Raw genomic sequence first — 22,399 nt, forward strand, 5'->3', positions numbered from 1 at the left:
GGGTAAGGAGAATGCAGAAGACAAAAGGTAAGTAAAATAAAAAGTGAATCCCCAGAAACAGATTTCGAAACTTTCCCCTAATGGGATTCTTAGGGACTTTGTTTCCTTACTCAGGACATAATGAGGATACAAAATTATTTGAGTTTACTTCTGTTGCAATTTGTTCAACCTTTTTTTCATAAAATGACTGGACTATGTTTGTGCTTATTTTAAAATAACTCTGATATCTCTCCCTTTCTTTTCATGTTTAATTGACCCTGTTCAAAAATATGAACAATTTAAAATATGATTCCAATCATATTCACATTCTAATCATCATCCGATTACCAACATTTAACTCTTTCTCACCAGTATAAAAAAAAAAAGTGTTTTTGGTCATTTTCACAATTTCATGGCACCCCAGAATATGTTGTTGTATGAATATCTGAACATACCAAAAGAAAGAACAAACCCTGTACTTTTAAAACAAAAACAAAAAAATAATGTTATTCTAGCTTCGTGCATCTTTTTTTTAATCAACACTTGAATGTTGGCAAGTTTCATAAAAAGCAACATGAGCAAAAAGCTGAGAAAATCGCATTTTTATCAAAGACTACATCTAGATAAGATTCATAATGATGATCAAAACACAGTAGATCGAGTCCATCAACAACCTACACCCATAAAGCTTCATAGTCCTATAGTGATCGCATTATGATATCGCTTCTTTCTGCTCTTCTTTGCCTGCGTTTTGATCTCCTATCCTCACATTAGCTAGAACATTTGTATAATGTAACGTACACACGGCAAGTTACTGTATATGCGTGTATTATGCCTAATGTAGGCTTTTGGGAGCAAACCACCCTGATGCTAAACCTTAAAAAAAAAAGCTTACTTCAAATATGATGTTTTCTTATTCGGTGAAGTTCGGTAATCCATGCTATTTTTCAGTTAAAATTTTCACATATATATGTATATATATATATATATATATATATATATATATATATATATATATATATATATATATATATATTGTATTATTAACAGGAAAAAATGCGAAAAATGCGAGTAAAGCGAATAAGGATCTTTTCAGTTAAACTTTTCACTTAGAATTAGAAAATACATTATGGGCTCTACATTATGTGTGTATAAGTGTGTGTGTGTCACTCTTTGGCACTGACTAGAACATGGACCGCTACAACCTGTTTCTGTCACCAGCCCAATGTCCAGCGATCAATGTTCGCCGAAAACCTGCAGTGGCAACACGAACGCCATCGATCCCGCAGAGAGGGAGGGCCGCCTCCCCCTGGCACTCTCCCACCCCTCCCGTTCTCTTCACGGTCTGAAAGCTCCCAGCCGTGACCCGCTCCAGCCTGGTCCCAAGCCTGCACCTCTCTTCCATTAACCGGATCAAACGCTTCGAAGCTAGTAATCTGTGCTCTATTGATTGGTCCGAGCTTTGAGCACTCCAGAGGTTTCAAATCATTTGTTTCCATCTGTCTCCCCTCTTTCATTCCATTCCCTTTCAATTAAAGCTCACTGTATCACTCCAACGTGCTCTAATTGCACCAGCGTCTCCCTGCCAAGGAAATGAGACATTAGTCGCAAAAGTACGTATATGAGCCACAAACGTTCCCACATCTTTTGCAAGCTCTTGCATTATACCACCTATGTTTAGGAGACTGGTAATTCATTGTCAACGGCTTTGAAAAGATCTTTAATGTTTCTCTATAGTCCTCAAGGGTATTTATTAATTATTTTGTGTGAGTGTGTGTTTTGTTCCAGTGGATCACTTGGCCAGATTCATCATCCATTTATTCACCTTAAAGAAATCTAATCGAGAGAGAGAGAGTGAGCGAAAGGGGTCCAAATACATTAGTACTTTCTATGAACGTCTGTGAGCTTGTGTTCCCTCTCCTCGCTGTGCTCAAGATGAAAACTCATAGTATAATAAATTTCTATGCAATTACAGCTGGCTGGCAGAAAACTGAGTGGAATAGCTTTATCGAAACACACCCACTCCTTTAATTATGACGTTATTGATTGAGGTGTGTAGGTAACCCGTGCCATATCGGTTTTGGTCTCTCCATTTCCCACCTCATGAGAAATAAAACACACTCATCCAGTGATCTGAACTCTGAATTATGGTGTTATGGAATGAAATATGGCATGAAGTAATGTTCTTGACTTTAATAATAATAATTTACTTGTTGCGTGCTGCTTTTGTTAGGGCAGATAACTCCGCTGTAATTGGTCCTGGAAATATCTTACATTCATTTTTTTGCATCCATTTTGAAGCCAAAAGTTTGGTTTTCTGTGATGTAGTCTTTACTTTTGCAAATTCTGTCACCAAGCTGAAGCTGACTAAAATAGATGAGGTTTTGTCAAAATTGATACTATGGCTTCAGTAAGAATGTGTTAAACTACAGTTAAACTATAATCAGAAGTATTATATTACTCAAAACTGGTCTTGGTCTCGAGACCGGTCTTGAGACCATTTTTTGAAGGTCTTGTTTTTGTCTTGGTCTCAGACTTATACCCCTTTTCCACCAAGGCAGTGCTGGTGCTGGTTCGGAGCCAGAGCCTAGTTTCAAATCGGTTCTTTGTTTTTCCACACAAATAAACCTGGCTCTGGGCCAAGAAAACAGGTTCCAACTCAGCACCAACTTTGCGCTGGTCTAGAGAGAAGAACTGGTTACGTCAGATGCTGGGGGCGGGGTCATCGTAACGCTCGAAAACAAAAACTTTGGGAAGCCATTTTTAAAACACCGGTCAGCTGTTAACGTTAGCTTTAAAATCATCCGCTGGACGCTTTATTAGTCTTTCTACATGGGTTTAGCTAGTGATCGGGTTATAATTAGACCATGTCGGCTATGTAATCGCTGACAATCAGGACAATTTCATAGTGGCTGGTGTAAACCGGGACATTTTAGCGTCCTGAAACAACAGTTTTTTCTCTGGATTATGGACACGTAATGCAAAATCGGTGTGTGTCGGTCAAAACGTCTGGTCACCCTATGTTAAACACACAACATTCATTTCATAACTTATAATTCCCTTTATGAGCAAGAGTATATGTAGTTCTCCACTGCTGTAATGACACGTTCATTCTCCTGACGCGTTGCTCGTGACTCTGGCTCTACATTCTGTGGAAAATCGAGCTGGTTCTTAGATAATTGGCGAATAGAACCAGCACCGAACTGGCATAAGCACCAGCCCAGAACCAGCACCTGGTTAGCATTGGTGGAAAAGAGATATTAGATGACTCAGGATTTTATCTCAAGACTGGTCAAGACCACAACTATCAGGATATCGTCAAATTGCCAGTGCACTGTCTAATTTATTTGTTTACATCATTAATGTGATTTGATTTAAAACTTGCTGCTTAAAATGCAATCAATAGCTTATTGCTAATGTGAATTTTATTTTTATTTTATTTTTTTGTGGTGCCGGGTTCGAAATCAATTCATGATTGTCTCAAAAATGCATGCATGAGATCTTGTTTTTATATAACATAGGATATAATTGAGCAATATCACAAGAGCAAGAGAGCTGTTTTCATGATTATGGGCACAATAGCAAATGTGACATTGGTTTTATGCAAACGTTCAATAAACAAAAATTTTATATTAAGTGACACAATTTAGACACAAGTTTTTCACTTATCAATGTGTTTCGCTACTAAATGAATCAGCTGCTTTGAACAAATGGTTGAATAAATGATTCCGTGACTCATTCATGAAGTGTTTTGAATTCAGTTTCATATTTAAAAGCTAATTTAAAAAATAATAACAATCTGAGCATTATTTATGTAGGTGTACCAATTCAGATGCAACTTCTGTGCCACCTCTGCAACACAAAGATTAATTTTATTGTTAGTGATTTGATTGGTAACAGCTCTATAGTGTCTTATTATTGTAACTGTATTTATTGATTAAATATAAGACAATTCTCAGACAGTAGATACAGATGTTTTCGATAAATTTGAGGAGTGCTGTTCTGGTCTTGGTCTCAACACACAACACACATTAGTAATCTTTTGCATTGCATGACATTGTTTTCTACAAGGGCGTTTATAAATGTCACATTATAGTTGGATAATTTCCAGCTTGTTGCTAATCCTAAAAATTCAAGAAAAATTCAAGCATATAGCAAACACTTTCATTGTTACAATTTAACAACGAAAACACTGAATGATGTACAGAAAAGAGACCCCTCTTCTTCACGTCCTGATCAACCCGGCAGGGTTTATTCTGCGATAACAACTGACTGGATGAACATTATCTCTTTCATAAACATTGATCAACAAGTCTAAATACAGTAAATCAAAAATGTTAATTGAAACTCAAATGTACATATGTGAAACGAGAACAAACCTCATTGGTTCTCCCACTTTTATCTACACACGTTTGAGCTTTCATTTACCGTATTTGATGTGCTCTAGCCACATCTATATGTGAATAACATCCTACATTAAAGTCTACACACATGTAATTTGAATTAATATTTTTGAATCATAATATCTGATTTATAAGTTTAACAGTTTTCAAAGGTTTTTTTTCTCTGCATTTTTTTTCTAAATACCCCATATAACATGCTTAAGTAGGACATGGTGTACATATACCCCTGGTTGTGAATCAGCTTCCTCTCTCGTCCGTAGATCATATTCTTTATGGTATACATGCTCTTTTTTGTACAGAATATACTTCTAAAGAACATCTTATTCAGGATCATTTATAAAACATGAGACACTGCAGCTGTCGACTTCTTCATTCTTTTCCTACAAGATCACTTTTCACTTTGCTCACGCAGAGGCGCTCACCTCTCTCAATAGCCGGTAACCTCTCATGCCCATTGATGATTAATGGGCAAATCTGTCACACCACGACCCGTGTGCACAGCAGCACTTTTAAACACTCCCTTAGAACTGCATATACATCTTCTGCTCTTTACCCAAAGTCATTTGTGCTGTTGTCAGGGGTGATAAATGGAGTTTGGGGGACTGTGTGAAGCCTACAGAATTTTTTAGGTGAATTTGATTACTCGCAAAAAAACAAACAAAAAAATAACACATCTGTAAACATCAGCTGTACTTATATCTTAGTACATTTGAGGTATAAAACCTCATCTTTACTTTCTTCTGATATTCACATCTCCAGGAACTAATAAAAAGAACTCCCTACACCACACCCCAAGGCCGGCACATCTGTCTACGATCCCTGGGGTTTCTTGAAAAAGGGTTTTCAATTATATCTCTGTCTTAAACCAGGAGCACGTCCACTGCGGGATTTCCACACCTCCACATTGTGTCATCGATGTTGCTGTAAGAGTGAGACAGAGCAAACAGGAGATCGAGTGGCTTGGGATGTGTACCAGGACCAGGTGTTTCTTATTTTTATCTGCTGGGATATCAGCCTCATTGATATTCACTCCATCACACTGAGCCTTTATGTGTAATTGGTAAGAGTATGAGCGAACAGTGGCGGCACCTTTTTAAGCTGTGGCTTTGAGGCTCTGATAGTGTACGCTTTTTCTGCAACACGCAAACGACTGGTGAAAGCAAAGGCTATCTCCTCTCCGTTCTACAGTTCCTGTACATATAATGGGAGTGGATTTAATGAGGGACCCAAGAACTTAGAAATTCCAGCTAGAAAGAGGCTTTTCTCAAGGCTCAAAGCCTTGTCAGCATCTAAAACACTGTGGTCTACTCGTCTTTCTTTGTTAATCACTGATATCATTCATTCTTCGATTATTTCTGGTGGTGTTCTATATTAACTTAAAACTGCAATAGTAAACTCCTGTACTCAAGAAGCCGGGTACTGACCAAAGTAACTTTGATCATTTCCGTCCAATTTCAAACTTCCAACAGAGCAAAATTCTGGAAAATTTGTTGTGGCTCAGGTGTAAGACCATCTCTCTGACAACAACCTATATGAACAATTTCAATCTGGCTTTCTTTTGCAGCAGAGTACTGAGACTGCCCTTGTTACCATTTTTTAATAACTTTTTTAGGCTGACTCAGGACCTCTATCAATATTAATTATACTTGATTTAACTGCAGTGTTTGACACTATCTTGCACAATATCCTACTAGATAGGTTGCAATCTGTAGGAATTGTTGGTACTTCCTTGGCTTGGTTTAAATATTGCACTCAATTTGTGATATTATGGCAGTTTCGATCAAAGTCATCCCAAATCCCTTCTGGTGTCCCCCAGGGATCATTCTTGGGCCCTCTGCTATTTATTATTTATCTACTTCCACTTGAAAGCATTTTCAGAAAAATTGGCATTCACTTTTACCGTTACACTAATGACACCCAGCTCTACTTGTCCTCCCTTTCTCTATAATTGTCAATAAACTTAAGTAATTTTCTTAAACTTAATAGCAGCAAAACAAAGCTGAACTTCTCATCGAACCTTTTGAACCTCTCATAGGTTAAAAAATAATCTGGGAAAGTCTAATGGCGTCTCTGTGTATCGATGATTCTCCAGTCCCCCTCTCTATAATGCAGGTCAAAAGCTTGGGTATTGTCTTTGACAATACTCTGTCATTTGAAGCACACATCCTTCCTGCCCTCTCAATGAGGAATAGTGCCATTATGGTCCATGTTCTAGTCACATCACGCATTGTAATGCTCTAATACTGTAATGCTCTTCTTTATGGCCTTCCTTTTAAGTTCTTGCATAAACTTTAGTTAGTCGAGAACTCGGTTGGCTGAATCATTTCCAGAACTTCTTCGGTCGAACACATTTCCCCTGTGCTCGTACAACTGAACTGGCTCCCTGTTAAGCTATGTATTAAATTGAATATGTTGTTCCTTAATTATAAGGCACTTAACAACTTGGCTTCTCCTTATTTGTTTGATCTTCTTTCCGTATACACTCCAACCCACACTCTTAGAACATCTTCTGTGTTCTCTCACACATGCATATATCTTTCATGGGGTCTCGAACTTTCAGCTTCCCTGCCTCTCATCTCTGTGTGAAATTCAGAATAATATAGTAATTTGTGGGGGATTATAGGAGGAGGAGCACCAGGCTGGGAAGAGAATGATTTGTTATGATAGCGGCTGCAGGCTGAATAAGTTAATAAACTATATGTTCCTGCAAGTAATGGACTCAAGTAAGAAAATATGGCAATCTATGGAACTTGCTTCCACTGGATATCCAAATTGTAATGCTCTTTCTGTTTTTAAGTCTCTTAAAGTCTCTCTCTCTCCCTCTCCCTCGCGCATTTGAATCAAAATCAATTGAGAATTGACAAGATGGTAAAAGATCGGAAGACCGAAGTTTCACGTCGTGGAGCATTGTGTAGTCTACCTGTGATACAAAATGATAAACGTTAATAATTTATGCATAAGCAGCACTGACGTTAGCCAATCATAACAGTGGGCGTTAACACTGAACTCTTAAAGGGGAAACACCTCCAAAACAGACTGTTTCAATCAGAGGTGAGAAACAGTGTGGGAAAAGGTCATAAATCACTATATTTTTAACGTTTTTTTGTACAAAAAACTATAGTAATACTATAATTGCACCTAAGGGAACATATTAAAACCAAACAAAAAACCATGTCATGACCCCTTTAAAAGTGAAAAATAATGACACAATTAATTTTTCATTTTGGATTGATTGAATACACAACCTAAAGCTCTCCATACATTTTCTAAGAGCCTGGTTTTGAACTTTTGTTGTATTTGTCAATGTTTCATGTCCTTGACTAATTCTTTTGAAATTTCTGTTTGTTCCTCAGCAAGAAAAATAATAAATCTCACCATTGAAAACCAAGCAACTTTCAAGACAGTGCACAATGTTATTGGATATCTCAAAGGCAAGACCAATCCAGGTAGGTCAGCACAAAACCAAGACAGCATTTATATAAACCGATTTATCATTTTACAAACCCAAAGGGCTTTTTTTCATCGATGATGCAGAATTATTTAATTTAAATTACAAATTACATCATTTTTTAACTGCACAATATTGCCAGTGTATCCCAAGCATTGTCCTACACCGCGGTGCTCTTTGGTCTGACATAAAGACACCATACTTTGTCACAGTGCTTTATTTTATTTGTTATAGAAGAGTGAAACAGGAGTGCAATCTAAGCATTCTCTCCTTCATCCGCTGAAAAAGTGAGAGTCCGGGGGGCGAATAAAGCCAAATCTGAGCCCACGTGGTGAAACAACCCTTTTTCTTCCATGTGCTATGACAAACTAATCTCTTAAAACAACGTCTGCCACCACTGTCCAAATGCAGGTCACTTGGCTGCCGAAAATAGGCTTTTAATTACAAACCACTATTTTCACCTTCAAGATGATTTAATCATACGTCTGATGTAATGAAAACGTTTTAATCTTTCACCCCCGCCCCCATGACTGCAAAAGTCACTGTGTCTATGCATTTAAGCCCTCCGTGATTTACTTTCGAGATTTACAGCCCTCTTTTCCTGTCATAATTGGTCGCCCAGTCACTAATTACGTATCACAAATCATACGGAGGCGTTCTTCTCCTTGACTTTTGTCTTTTTATAATGTGTTTACCTTTCATTTATCTGGCAGTTGGCTGTCTTGTTTATCATATGATGTAATTTTAATAACTTCCCTTAAGACCGCTGCGGTATTCTTGAGTACAGGTGGGATGCAATGTTCTTTAGTTCTTGCCTCGAACTTGTCAGCTCGATGAGTCTCTCTAGCTGTCAGTCAAAGGTGACCCAGTGCCGCTAATAGCCCACTGCTAATTACATGAGGAATTGCTTCTTTTCTGGTCTGGATGTGTGTGGGGGATTGTGTTTGGTGTATGTGAAGGCAGAGTGTGTATAAATCAGGAGAAAGTGTAACCTTGCTCTGGCCACGGGGATCATGCGTGTATACAGTATACAATACATATAGACTCTCTGCTGCGCATACAGTAACTGCTGATCTAGGATCCATTTCCATTCCTTAAATCCTTATCTAAGGGAAGTTAACTTTAGAATAGTGGGTAGTACAGACAACTTCATCTTATGCCATTTGTGTGTGTGCTAGTGAAAATATCTTTATAAAATAGTTCAATATGTGGATTAAAATGTAATGTATAATAGCAATAAAAACAATAACAAGAGTAATCTAAGTAAACTACCATTCAAACCTTTGGGATCAGTGAGGGTTTTTTTCATGTTTTTAAAACCAGCCTCTTATGCTCACCAGGGCTGCATTTGTTTGATTGAAAAATTCAGTAATATTGTGAAATATCATTACAATTTAAAATAACTATTTTCTATTTATAGATAGAATATATTTATAGATAGAACGTTACTTCACTGCTGGCAAAAATGGGCTTTCAACAAAACTTGGCTGCCTGACTAAAATTGGTGCTACCTGATTAGAGAAAACAGGGTGTTCCCTTTTGCCAAATAGGTGGAAACTTCAATTCCACAATTCCATGTTGCTGTCCAAGTCCACTCCCACCAGTCTGCTATGGATGTGTTTACCAGAGTCAAAGGCTGTATTGAAAGAAAAAAAATCCTTATTCCCTTCATTAGTCCACTAATATAGTCCCCCTTAAAAACTTAGCAAGCTGGCAGCTCCAGTAATAATGAAAACATCTGTCTTAAACTCTGTCATGGAAACTATGTACAAACCTTATTTAAACAATTGAATAATCAATTAAAAAGGAATTTATACCTGTATGATATTACACTGTACCCACATTGGACCAGCGGTTTGGAAAATGGATGAATTATTCAGCTGTGGGCACCATCTTTTGGCGAGACGCAGGAATTAATTTGCCGGTGACCCTCACAGTGCATTATGGGTATTCTCTAGCTGTTGAGTGTACATCAGTTGTGCATTTGCTATTGCCTCTTTTCACTGATTGGTCAACCAAAAGTCATGCCGTGCCGTCAAGCCGTGCCACCTCCACTCACTCTCACCAGCTCAGAGACTTGGTTTGATTGGATACAAGGTAGTTTGTGATGTGAGAAACACCAGCGATTTCAAACTGCATTTTTGATTTTTTTTTTACTGCAGTTTTAAGGAGAATATACTCAGCAATGGTATTGACTTATGATTTTGCACATGGTTGGTCTTATTATAAGACAAATCTATAGCATATTAAAAACCACCACCAAACATGATTTTCACCACAGAGGGACCTAAAGATATTTCCTATGGAACATAAGAATCTAGATTCTTAGTTTGAAGAAAAAAACAACTAAAAAAAAAACTCAGTTTTCATACACTGCACATAGTCTTTACCCTGCAGTTGATTGACCTTCCACCTGTGTGAACATGTTTGTTTCTGCATGAGTGGTTGCTTGTTTCTTGTTTGTGTGTTAGTGTTCCCGCTCTGTTTCCCCCTTTAGATCGATACGTACTGGTTGGCAGTCCTCATGGCAGCTGGTACGAAGGTGCGTTGGCGGACTGGGGTAACGGTTCTGCAGTCATGACTCAGATCATCGCCTCCATGACGGCTCAAACCCGTGTGGGCTGGCTGCCTGACCGCACCATCGTCTTCTGTTCCTGGGGGGGGACCTCATTGGGCAACATCGGCTCCTATGAGTGGGGGAAGGTAACATTTAACTATTCCAAACCACAGGCTCTTTGGAAAAACATGCCTTTGGCGACATTTCCGCTAAATTATATTGCATTGCTTCCTACAACATTTCGCAACATTGAACAAATGAACGAAAGTGAAAAACCTTTTGAAAAAAGCGTACCACCAGTGGCATCAATTCACCAAAAGCTAAGGTATTGCAGACTCTGATAACATCATTGTGTTTGTTATACAACAAACACAAACGATATTACATAAAACACAAATATTAAACACATAGTACAGAAATAAAAATAAAAATGTAGTCAAATGGAATATTGCACTAATAAGAAATATATTGCACTAAACCTGTTAGTTGCAAAGTAAAGAATGAAAAAGCACCCTGCAGACTGTGTATATGTATCATGTGTATATGTATCAGTGCATATTAGAGTTCATGATGGTTATGGCTGTGGGGAAGAAACTGTCCTTGAATCTTTTTGTCCTCATTTTGATGGACCTGTAATGCCTGCCTGATGGCAGCAGGTCAAATGATTTAAACCCGGGGTGTGAGGAGTCCTTTAAAATGTTTTTGACCTACTGAGGCATTTAGAGTTGTATATGTCCTTCAGTGATGGAAGGGGGCATCCAATGATCCTCTTTGTGGTGTAAATTATCCTCTAAAGCCCCCTCTTATCTGCCTCAGGCAAACCAGCACACCACACTATGATACATAGGTCAGCACACTATCAATTGAAGAACAATAGAAGTTCACCAGCAGCTTTTCAGCCACGTTGTTTTTCCTGAGAAGACACAGGAAGTGTAGTCGCTGCCTGTGCCTTTTTGATGACCACTGTAGTGTTTGCAATCTAGGAGAGGTCAGCAGAGATTAAAGTGCCTAGAAATTAAAAATGTTGGTCCATTTCAACACAGTCCTCATTGATATTAGTGGGAAACAGATCCACCTTATGCTTCCTGAAGTCTATGATGAACTCCTTCGTTTTTTGAGGTGTTTAGAATCAGGTTGTTGACTGAACTCAATGATGTTATTTTCTGGACCTCGTCTCTATAAGCTGTCTCATCACTCCCTGCGATAAGCCCAATCACTGCCGTGTTGTCAACGAATTTGATGATGGTGTTACTGTGGTGGACTGTACTGCAGTCATAGGTGTAGAGGGAGTACAGTAAAGGGCTCAGCACACATCCTTGGGTGGAACCAGTGCTAAGTTTTCCCTATTATTCGGTAGAATCCGTTATTCTGTTTGAAGCCATTATCTGTGCCTTTCGCGAATAAGGTAGGCTAGGCTATTCGGCTTCGGGCACATCCGTAGTTCTGACAGGGCAACGGAGACAAGGCAGAGACAAACCAGATAAAAGGCAAAGGTCGGAGTAGGCAGCGAGAAGCAAGGTGCAGTAAGCAACCAAAGTCGGGGCGGGCAGAGAACAAGCAGAAACGGGATACACAGTGCAAGGTCAAGGTAACAATAAATCCACGGGAAGAAATGCTCGGAAATGACAGCCAAGAAAGTCAAGATTTCACACCGGTGAGGTGCGTGGAAGTGGTTTATATGTGTGTGTGTGTGTATTTGTGTGAATGAGTTGCAGGTGTGTCTAATCAGCGCAGTGCAGGTGTATGGTGTAATCAGTCCAAGGGAAATGTAGTCCGTGATCGCCCAGGGAGCGCATGGGTAATCGTGACACTGTCAGACAGATAGTTCAGTGCAAACTCATTAAGTGTGAAAAATCCCGTTTTAATCAATGAATGTGTCAAAACTCTTTTACCATTACCCATGATTTACAGGACTCATAGCCGAGTGCTCTGCATCGCAGTGCTGTACCAGGTGAGCTTTCAAGCTAGTTTACTCAGTCAGAAAACCTGTACATATGGAGCTGGTTATGTGATGCTATGATAGTTTAAAAATCATGCACTATGGTTAAAGTGTTTTGAGGTCATATCATACTATGGTGCAAGGAAGCATGCAAAATATGTCTTTCATAATCAATGATATGCCACTGTAATCAGAATTTGTGTGAAAAGGGATAATAGTTTTTGCCTATTCACCGCCACTAGTGCTCATTTCAGCTGGAAACTGCAGTGAATTGTATGTGTAGTTGTAAGCTTTTGCAGTTGGACTATTCCACTCACAGGTATTTGAACATCTTCAATTAATTTCAACATTGAAATCAGCGTGTTATCGCATTACTTCAGTAAATCATGGGTAGTAACAAGACAAATGAGTATGTGTCCTTTATGACCCCTACATGACATTGGGGTCATGTTGTAGCCTACAATTTATGTATATAAGCTGCATATTTTGAATATAGATTTAAGAATGATGCTTGAATTCTTTGATACAATATAAACAACACAGCTTATAGAAATCCCTGGCAATGCTCAAAGTTGAGTTTAGCAGGAGGTCAAAAGCACTTCCGTTTTTCTCTTCCTCGGTTTGACAGCTAAACTGAAGGAGGGGAAACAAAAATAGAACAGATTAGCCTTGAGCAGCCATACAAAAGCTTGCTAACATGATCAGCAAGCCATGAAGATTCAATCAGACAGATGGATGATTTTGGAGTGTTAATGAAATTATTCAGTTCGGCAAAGGAGTTTATTCTAATCAGTACAATACGAACGTCATCATTAATCTTAAGAAGCCCCAAATAATGTCACAATAAAATTATAGTTTTTGAGTATGAGGAAGACAATAATGGTTGCTATTATTCACAATGCTCATTTCACAAAATTGTAGTGTCTCACCGGGGGTTTCTCAGGCTGTATGTCAAAATATCAATCAGCGATCTGACATTTTATCATTTGGTTGCAGACTGCTTTGTTCTGTGTGTCTGTACAGGAGAACACAGTGGTACTTCAGAGCAGGGCAGTGGCTTATGTCAGCCTCCACAGTCCCGTCAGAGCCCCTGGATCCCTGCAGTCCACAGCATCACCTTCTCTTCTGCAACTGGCAGCTGACACCCAAAAGGTATTTGTTTTATTTATTTTTATATATTTTTTTATATTCTTATATATCCACTCGGACATGATACGTGCAAATAGGACTTAAATAGAATAGAATCATATGTTACAGAACACTTGTTGAAAACCTACAGAAAACCCAATCATCACTACCCATAATGACTGTTGCTGGAGAGTATCTTGCTAGCTGTTTGGCCTTCCTATTATTCAGATCTACCCTTACTACAAATCTGAAAACATGCCCCCCAATAAAGTCATAGAACCTCTTGAAAACGTCTCGGGTTACGACTGTAACCCTCGTTCCCTGAGAAGAGAACGAGACGCTGCGTCGAGAATGGACATATTGGGGAACGCCTCCAGCGTGACGCGTCTGAAGCATATATGGAACTAGTCCAATCTTGATTGGTGTTGCATCATGACGTCATCCGTGACGTCGCATGTGACGGCGAGCGGAAGCTATAAAAGGGAACCGGATCATAACAATGTCAGCTTTTGATTGGTTGAAGCAAGTCGCTCCCAGGAGCGCTAGAAGTGTGGCCGAGGGACGCAGCGTCTCGTTCCCTTCTCAGGGAACGAGGGTTACAGTCGTAACCCGAGACGTTCCCTTTCGAGGGAACTCGCGCTGCGTCGAGAATCGACACATTGGGGAACGAAATGCCCACTGCGCCACACTGAGAGAGTACGCCCTGGTGTGAAGCAATCTGGCACACTTAGGACGAGAGAACTTGTGAACCCGGAGTAGAGGGCAGATCTAGACTGTAGTGTCTAATGAAGGTGTGAGGGGAGGCCCAGCCTGCGGCATCGCAGACCTCCTGAAGAGAAACTCCTGACAGCAAAGCTTTAGAAGAAGCCACTCCTCTAGTTGAGTGAGCTTTTACTAGCAGAGGCGAAGGCAAGCTTACAATTGTGTCCGGACCGGGCACAATAAAAGCTGTCTAGCTTGCTCATCCGACACATGCGGTGGAGGATGAAAAGCCTGAAGAATTATAGACCGTGCTACATTTGACGGCACCTTAGGCGATTAGCCAGGTCTAGGGTGGAGAATGGCCTTTACTCTACCGGGAGCGAACTCAAGGCAAGAAGGAGCAACCGAAAAGGCCTACAAGTCCCCAACTCTTTTGAGGGACGTAATGGCAAGCAGGAAGGCTACTTTAAAGGACATAAATTTCTCAGACACCTCATCCAATGGTTCGAAGGGTGCCAGGGATAACCCTTCGAGGACCACTGTCAGGTACCAAGTGGGAACCCTGGACTGGATGACAGGCCTCATCCTCCTAGCTCCACGAAGAAACCGTACAATAAGTGGGTGTCTCCCCAAGGTGCCCACCCCTAGAGGCGTGTGGAAGGCAGCTATGGCCGCCACATAGACCTTAACCCTTCGGAGTCTTGGGCTATTTTGGCCGTTTTAGAGTACTTTTATTTTATTTAAATTTTGCAACATAAACAAATGTTTACTATACCAATGTTTGGTATAATTTTTTTCAGCACAACATCACCTATATGATCAGAAAATTCGTTTTTCACTTTGATGTACTGTATCAACACACTGGACCCAAAATCACACAAAAACCACAAAATCCGAATAGAAAAATTATAGCTTTTCTACTACAAAAAACACAAACATGCTCAATGAAGCATTTTAAAAGGTTTAAAATGTAAACACAAGTTGTACATGTCAACATATACAGGTACAATTCAGATATAATCAAGCTATATACAAAAAAAATATGATTTACAAAAAAAGCGGGTGTAGCCATAGGCTTTTTTTCTTTCTTTTTAGCTCAGCCACTTTTTAAAAAATGTTGTGCACACAATTATTCAGAGAGCCATATTTAAGGCCTTGCATTCCCAGAGTATGAGGGTTCGCAAATAGTGCAAATACAACATAAAAAATTTAAAATGAGATAAAATTAAACTATATGCAGCAAAAAGCAGGTAGTAGGCAATAGGCGTTTTTTCTTTTCTTTTTTGCTTAGAAACTCTACAAAACACTTCATGTACAATTACACAGATAGCTACATTACAGGGATTTCATTCCTTGAGTAAGAGGGGTACCTCAATAGTGCAAATAAACGATACAAAAGGTAAAATGAACACAAAATCAAATTATACATACAACTATTTACAACAAATATCAGGTGTTTTTTTATTTTTATTTTTTATCTGTGCCACTCCTCAAAACAGTTTATCTAAATCTACTCCTAAACTACTCCTAAACTACCTAAACTATCTACACTACTCCTAAACTACTCTCAAAATCTACTCAAACTCTTCCAAAAACTAGCAATAATCTCTCTATATATATATAACGTATATATGTTTCTCTTTATCAACTCCGTAAATCCTCTGCCTTTCTATTTTGCGTCTTTGCTCAGTTGGCTCCTCCTCCATTCCCTAAAATGTGCAGCCTGAAGAGCAGAGTCAGCAGATTCACATATTTTTCTCTGTTTTGTTTTATGGCAAAAACCGACGAAGTTATTAGAATAAATGCAACGCCTGTCGCATACCATCTGGTGTTCTTTTACGAACGCGTCAGTATTTTTTTATATAAAGTTTAAATGATCATATCTCCGTTTTTACTTGGTCTATCAACACAAAACAAAAAGTAAAATAGAATTTCAAGCCAGCACTTTCGACAGAAGTGGACGGCAGCGCTCAACGTGACTTTGTTTTTATGCTTCGACGTCTTAAACTGTTCATGTAACTTGATCACGCCTGCGTGATCGGCGACCCCGAAGAGTTAAGCGTGGACGGGGAGAGTCCGTTAGAGAAGCGACTCTGGAGGAACTCCAGCACTGAAGCCACTGGGCAGTTAACTGGGTCCAACTGAAGTTCTCTACACCATAAGTTAAACACATTTCATTTAAATGCATATCGTTTCCTCGTGGAGGGGGCTCTAGAGTTTAGAATGGTCTCAACAACCTCAGTTGAGAGACCAACATTTATGAGCTGGTCCCCCTCAGGGGCCAGACCCACAGTTTCCAAAATTGCGGCCGAGGGTGAAATATTGTGCCCCTGTCCTGAGAAAGAAGTTCTCTCCTGATCGGAATTCGCCACGGAGGGCCTGCTAGAAGGACCATGATGTCCGAAAACCATACTCGGGCCGGCTAGTACGGGGCTACTAGGAGTAAGCTGATCCCGTAACGCCGGACCCTCTCTAGAACCCCTAGGAGCAGAGTGATCGGGGGAAATGCGTACAGACGTAGCCTCGGGGGAGATGGATGCGAGAGAGAGAACCAGAGTGGACAGTGAGTGTTCTCGTGAGAGGCAAATAGGTCCAATTCCGCTTGTCCAAACTCCTTCCATATTAGCTCCACCGACTCGGGGTGGAGTCTCCACTCCCCGGGCTTCAGCCCCTGCCTCGACAGGATGTCTGCTCCCACATTGCTGACCCCAGTTGTAAACATCGCTCTGACTGAGAAAAGTTTGCCCTGGGACCACAGGAGGACCTGATGCGCCAATCTGCATAGAGGGTGCGATCTCAGGCCCCCCTGACGATTTATATAAGAGACCACCGACGTATTGTCTGTCCGAATTAGGACATGATGGCCTAAGAGGTCTGGAAGGAAGTGTCTGAGAGCCAGAATCAAAGCCAGCATCTCCAGGCAGTTGATGTGCCAAGAGAGATGGTTGTCCTTCCAGAGACCCCTGGTGTAGCGGACTTCCATAACCGCACCCCAGCTTGTGAGAGAAGCATCCGTAGTCACAATCTTTCTTTGACATGGTGCTCCCAACACAGGACCTAGGGACAGGAACCAAGGTTTCCTCCACATTACCAAAGAACGAAGGCATCTGCGCGTTACCTTGATAGTGCGAAATTGGTTCCCCCTCGGGGAAAACCCTCTGGTTTTGAGCCACCACTGTAGGGATCTCATATGCAGCAGGCCAAAAGGAATTACGTTGGACGCTGCCGCCAGGAGACCCAGCACCCTTTGAAAATGCTTGACCGTGATGGTTTGGCCTAGCCTGAGGCTCGAGATTGTAGTCAAGATGGTATTCATACGAGCGGGAGACAGCTGTGCCCGCATCGTAGTTGAGTCCCAAATTACCCCCAGAAAAGTAGTCTTTGTTAGAGGCACCAAAGAACTCTTCTTGACATTGAGTCTTAGTCCCAAGCACCTTAGATTGTACAGAACAACATCTCGATGTTGAACCGCCATCTCCTCTGTCTGTGCCAGGATAAGCCAGTCGTTGATATAATTGAGGATGCGAATGCCTTGAAGTCTTAATGGAGCAAGGGCAGCATCCATGCATTTCGTGAAGGTGCGATGTGACAATGCTAGGCCGAAAGGAAGAACCCTGTATTGGTAAGCCTTTCCCCTGAAAGCAGACCTTAGGAACTTCCTGTGTCGTGGAAGGATGGATATGTGGAAGTAAGCATCTTTTAGATCTATCGTGACAAACCAGTCCTCGGATCTGATCTGACTCACGATCATAGGTATTGTTAACATTTTGAACCTGTATCTCCTCAGAGACTGGTTTAATACCCTGTGATCTATAATAGGACGTAATCCCCCATCCTTCTTGGGAACTATGAAGTACCGGCTGTAAAACCCGGCTTCTCGCTCTTGGGGAGGAACATACTCTATGGCCTCCTTCGCTAAGAGGGACTGAACTTCCTGTTCCATAACCAGACCCTGCTCGGGGCTGACCAGTGTGTTTACCACCCCGCTGAACCTGGGCGGGCGATATTCGAGCTGAATTTTGTACCCCCGTTCTACTTTGTGCAGGACCCATTGATATATTTTGAAGACCCTTCCAGGTGTCTAGATAATCTACTAGGGGGACCAGTCTCTCGGGACTGGCCTCTGGGGTTAAATTTGATATATCGGTGACCTGAAGCATTTGACTGGCAGGAACTAACCGATTAAATTTTTCTGCAGGCCTCGGGAAAGGAAGCAAACTGGACAGGGCCGCAAAAGTTTTGGGCGGACAGTGTGATATGCGTTCGCTGGAAACCGATGCATCCCGAGGCGCTCTTAGCGGCGGGAAGTAGACATTGATTTCCTGAGGGCTCCGCGAAGGAGTGAGTTGTTGATACTCGATCGCGGGGGGGACCACCCTCAGAGGCCTAGGCCACGCGTCAGGGCCTCTTCGCCAAAGCCTTCCTAGCCTGACTGACAGTCCTCATATCTGTCCTAGGCTTGGAAGGCTTTGGCTGAGAGTGTTGCCTCTGGCTCCAGGCCTTTTGCGGGGGAGCATGAGAAGCAACACTCTCTCTATGCAGTTGCAGGTGTGAGGAGCTGGCGGCAGCCTCGTGGGACTGCCCCCTGGCAGCAGCCCCACGAGACTTGGAACGACGGCGGGGGATGAGTTGGTTTAATGCGGCTGACTGGCGTTTCGTCTCCTGAAACCTCTCGACGACAATGCTGACTGCGTCGCCAAAGAGGCCAGAAGACGAAATCGGGGCGTCGAGGAGGAAGGCCCTGTCCCTGTCCCCAACGCCCGACAGATTCAGCCACAAATGTCTCTCCATGGCTACCAAGGCTGCCATAGAACGGCCAATTGCACGGGCCGTCTCTTTGGTAGTACGGAGAGACAAGTCAGTCACTCGACGCATCTCCTGAATGTCGTCGAGGGTGACCTCCCCGCTGTCGTCCACATCTTTTAGAAGGTCGGCCTGGTATGCCTGCAGGAGCCCCATTGTGTGCAGGCATGCACCAGCCCGACCCGCCGCCATATATGCTTTCCCCACCAAGGCCGATGTTGTACGGCAGGGGTTGGAGGGAAGCGTCGGAGCTCTCAGGGACGATGCGGCCTCGGGCGAGTGATGAGATGCAAAAGTCTCCTCAACCTGAGGCATCGTCCCATAGCCCCTCTCTCTCGACCCCATTATTGAAGCATAAATATTTATATTGGGGCTAGACAGTCGAGAGGAGAAGGGCTTGTTCCATGATCTCGACACCTCGGTGTGGAGATCGCTAAAGAACGGGAGGCTCCGGCGCGAAGGCTGTGACCGGGTTTGCAGGAAGCGCTCATCACGCTTGCTTTTTACTGTCGCTTCCTGCTTTTCTGGTGGCCAATCGATATTTAACTTGGCCACAGCCCTAGTCACAACCTCCAGCAGCTCCTCAGATGCAGGGGAATGTTATGGCAGATCTCCACATTCTCCTGCATCGATGCTCAAAATATCCACCTCCTCGGAGGAAGATAATTCGAGCACCGGGTCTCGTTCTTGGGCGGAAGAAGCCGCTGGGCGGGCTTCCAAACCGTGAGCGACACCACGAGAACTGAGCGATGAATGTTGAGAAAGGGCCAAAGCCGTCTCAATATCCTCGGCCAGATCCCTCTGCGATCCCCATGAATGCAAGCGCCGCGTTGCCTCGACAGACGCGGGACCTGACCCACGGGGAGCGCGTGCCTGGCCTGCCTCATCAAACAGGCTCAGGCGGTCGTGGAGCGTTCTCAGGGGCATGAGATCACAGTTAGCACAGACAGCGCCCTCGAGCGCTGCCCGTGCATGCTCCACTCCCAGACAAACAACACAGAGAGAATGTGTGTCACCCTCGCTCAAAAAGCGCAGACAAGGGGACGCACACTGCCTGAATTGTTTCTCTGCCATTGCTTTTATATATATATATATATATATATATATATATATATATATATATATATATATATATATATATATATATATATAGGAAGGGATAACATACAATACAACACCAAATAAGACAAACAGTCACACAGAGCGCTTCGCTGAAGAACAGATAGCTGACATTGTTATGATCCGGTTCCCTTTCATAGCTTCCGCTCACCGTCACATGCGACTACACGGATGACGTCATGACGTAACACCAATCAAGATTGGACTAGTTCCATACAGGCTTCAGACGCGTCACGCTGGAGGCGTTTCCCAATGTGTCGATTCTCGACGCAGCGTGAGTTCCCTCGAAAGGGAACACATCATTCATCCACAAAAAATATTTGTTTGTTTGTTTTTTCAATTAGTTGCTTTTATTGTTATGGTCTAAGAAAGCCTATATGACAGACTTGCGCTGCACATGTAGCACTTGACTGTATTTTCCTTTTTGAAGTGATTTCAATCATATTTCAAGCAATTCAAAACCATCATGGTGAACAGTACACATCTGAAGTGTCTCAGCAGAAGAAATCCATTATTTATCGGCTTTAATATATTTGCAAAATTTTTGGTAACAATTTATTAAGGGTCCAACTATCACTATTAACTAGTTGCTTGGGGTTATGGTTATGGCGAGGTGCTAAGAGGTTGCAACTTTATAGCTCTGCTGCTAGCATGTAGTTAACCAATACCAACCAGAATTGTATTTAAAGCCAAGCAGCATGTACATAATTGTACAGGGAATCAAAATGTCATGTAAAGGTGGAAAAAAGACGAAACGAAGACGAGGGTGCAGAAATTTGCAACGTTTTGGCAACTAGTGGAAGACGGCCGTGACGAGGAAGATTGTGAAGTAGTAGCTTCGGGCGAAAATAACAACCTTTATATCATGAAAGCCATAATGTCCTTGAAAAGTGGACTTTATAAGAAAATTGATGGTGTGCAAAAAACAATTGAGGTAAGAAAGGAGATGTACGAATGCACAGGGCGCATAGCACATGCAGATCAACATATTTCTGATGCTGAAGACAATGTTAATAGGCTAATTTCCAAAGTGAGCACATTGGAAAGCACCGTTTAAACTCTTTCAAACAAAGTTGAAGATTTGGAATGCAGAAGCCGACGGAACAACGTGAGACAGGTGAGCCTACCGGAGAAAGCAGAGGGCCAGGACATGGTTACATTTCTGGAGAAGCGGATACCATAGGTTCTAGGAATGGAATCGCGGAAGACCTTGGTGATTGAGCAGGCTCATAGAATCAGCACTATGACAAATAACGACTCGCGCATGACACGCCCGAGGACACTGATTATGAAGTTCTTGAACTTCAAAGACAAAGGAGCAAGTATTAAAGGCAGCCAGAATCAAAGAGAATTTTCTTTACAACAACGAACAAGTCCGTTTTCATCCAGACCTCTCCGCTGGTATACAGAAGATGGAGCACGATGGAGCAATATGACGACGTGCGAAAGAAGCTGCGAGACAAGGGAATTCATAATCGCAGAATCATCTTTCCAGCACGGCTCCTGCTGATACATGGGGAGAGATTCTACAGTACACTTTCCAAATTCCGGATGAAGTGTAAAAAATTTGTCCCGTCTCTTTGAAGGATCAAGGCGAACCTATATATGAAAGAGGCTACTCCATCAGGAAAATGTAACTGCAATATTGGTTCATTTATATAATTTTCCACAAAAGAGAATGTGACAATTCTTTTTGCTCACCCTTTTCCATTAAATATGAATATTCTCATGGCCAAAGTAAGTGTTTATTTTCATGATTACAAATAATTAAAAACTATTTGCTCATTAGCATGCATATTACTAGGAGTTAATTGAGGCAAAAGTCATAGTTAATAGTTAGTGAGAATTGGACCCTAATCCTAAGTGTGACCAAAATTAAATTATCTTGGTAAATGGTGCTGTTTCGTTTATATTTTAACTGACATATGATTGACTGGAACACTTTGAAGTTGTAGGGAATTTCAGTTTGAATATTCCCACCAGTGAATGCAGAATTGAGACTTATCCAAGACTGTTAATTCACTCAACAAAGGGTTGGTATTTGAGCAGTGTGCACCCCATGTCCTGCATAAAAACTCTCTGCTGCATCTCATTCGCAATGTACACTGAGTCTGAATTTTGCATTCAAATGGCATTTCCAATAATGTGAGACATAACTCATCTAACTTATTTAACCTTAATATAGCTCTTGTGTTCTCCTCAAGTTTTCAGATATATAGAGTGCCTCATTCTTACAGGTTCATTTATGCTTTGTGTGACTATATTGTAGTTTGTCTGAAATTATGAATAAACTGTGTAACACATCAGGATCGCCTTGCTCA

The 22,399-nt window shown here is 41.5% G+C and overlaps 1 protein-coding gene across 1 annotated transcript in view; it reads left to right on the forward strand.

Annotated features, from left to right (window-relative positions):
* naaladl2 (N-acetylated alpha-linked acidic dipeptidase like 2) overlaps positions 1-22,399 on the forward strand; it is a 406,458-nt gene that overhangs the window by 237,762 nt on the left and 146,297 nt on the right. The window contains 3 exon segments of the mRNA XM_077203075.1: positions 7,736-7,828; positions 10,328-10,533; positions 13,350-13,478. Of these exon segments, the coding sequence (XP_077059190.1) occupies positions 7,736-7,828; positions 10,328-10,533; positions 13,350-13,478 (428 nt within the window).

The sequence above is a fragment of the Siphateles boraxobius genome, unplaced genomic scaffold (genome assembly GCF_051911475.1).
Source record: "Siphateles boraxobius isolate OS27281-9 unplaced genomic scaffold, OSU_SipBor_1 5, whole genome shotgun sequence".
NCBI classification, from domain to species: Eukaryota; Metazoa; Chordata; class Actinopteri; order Cypriniformes; family Leuciscidae; genus Siphateles; species Siphateles boraxobius.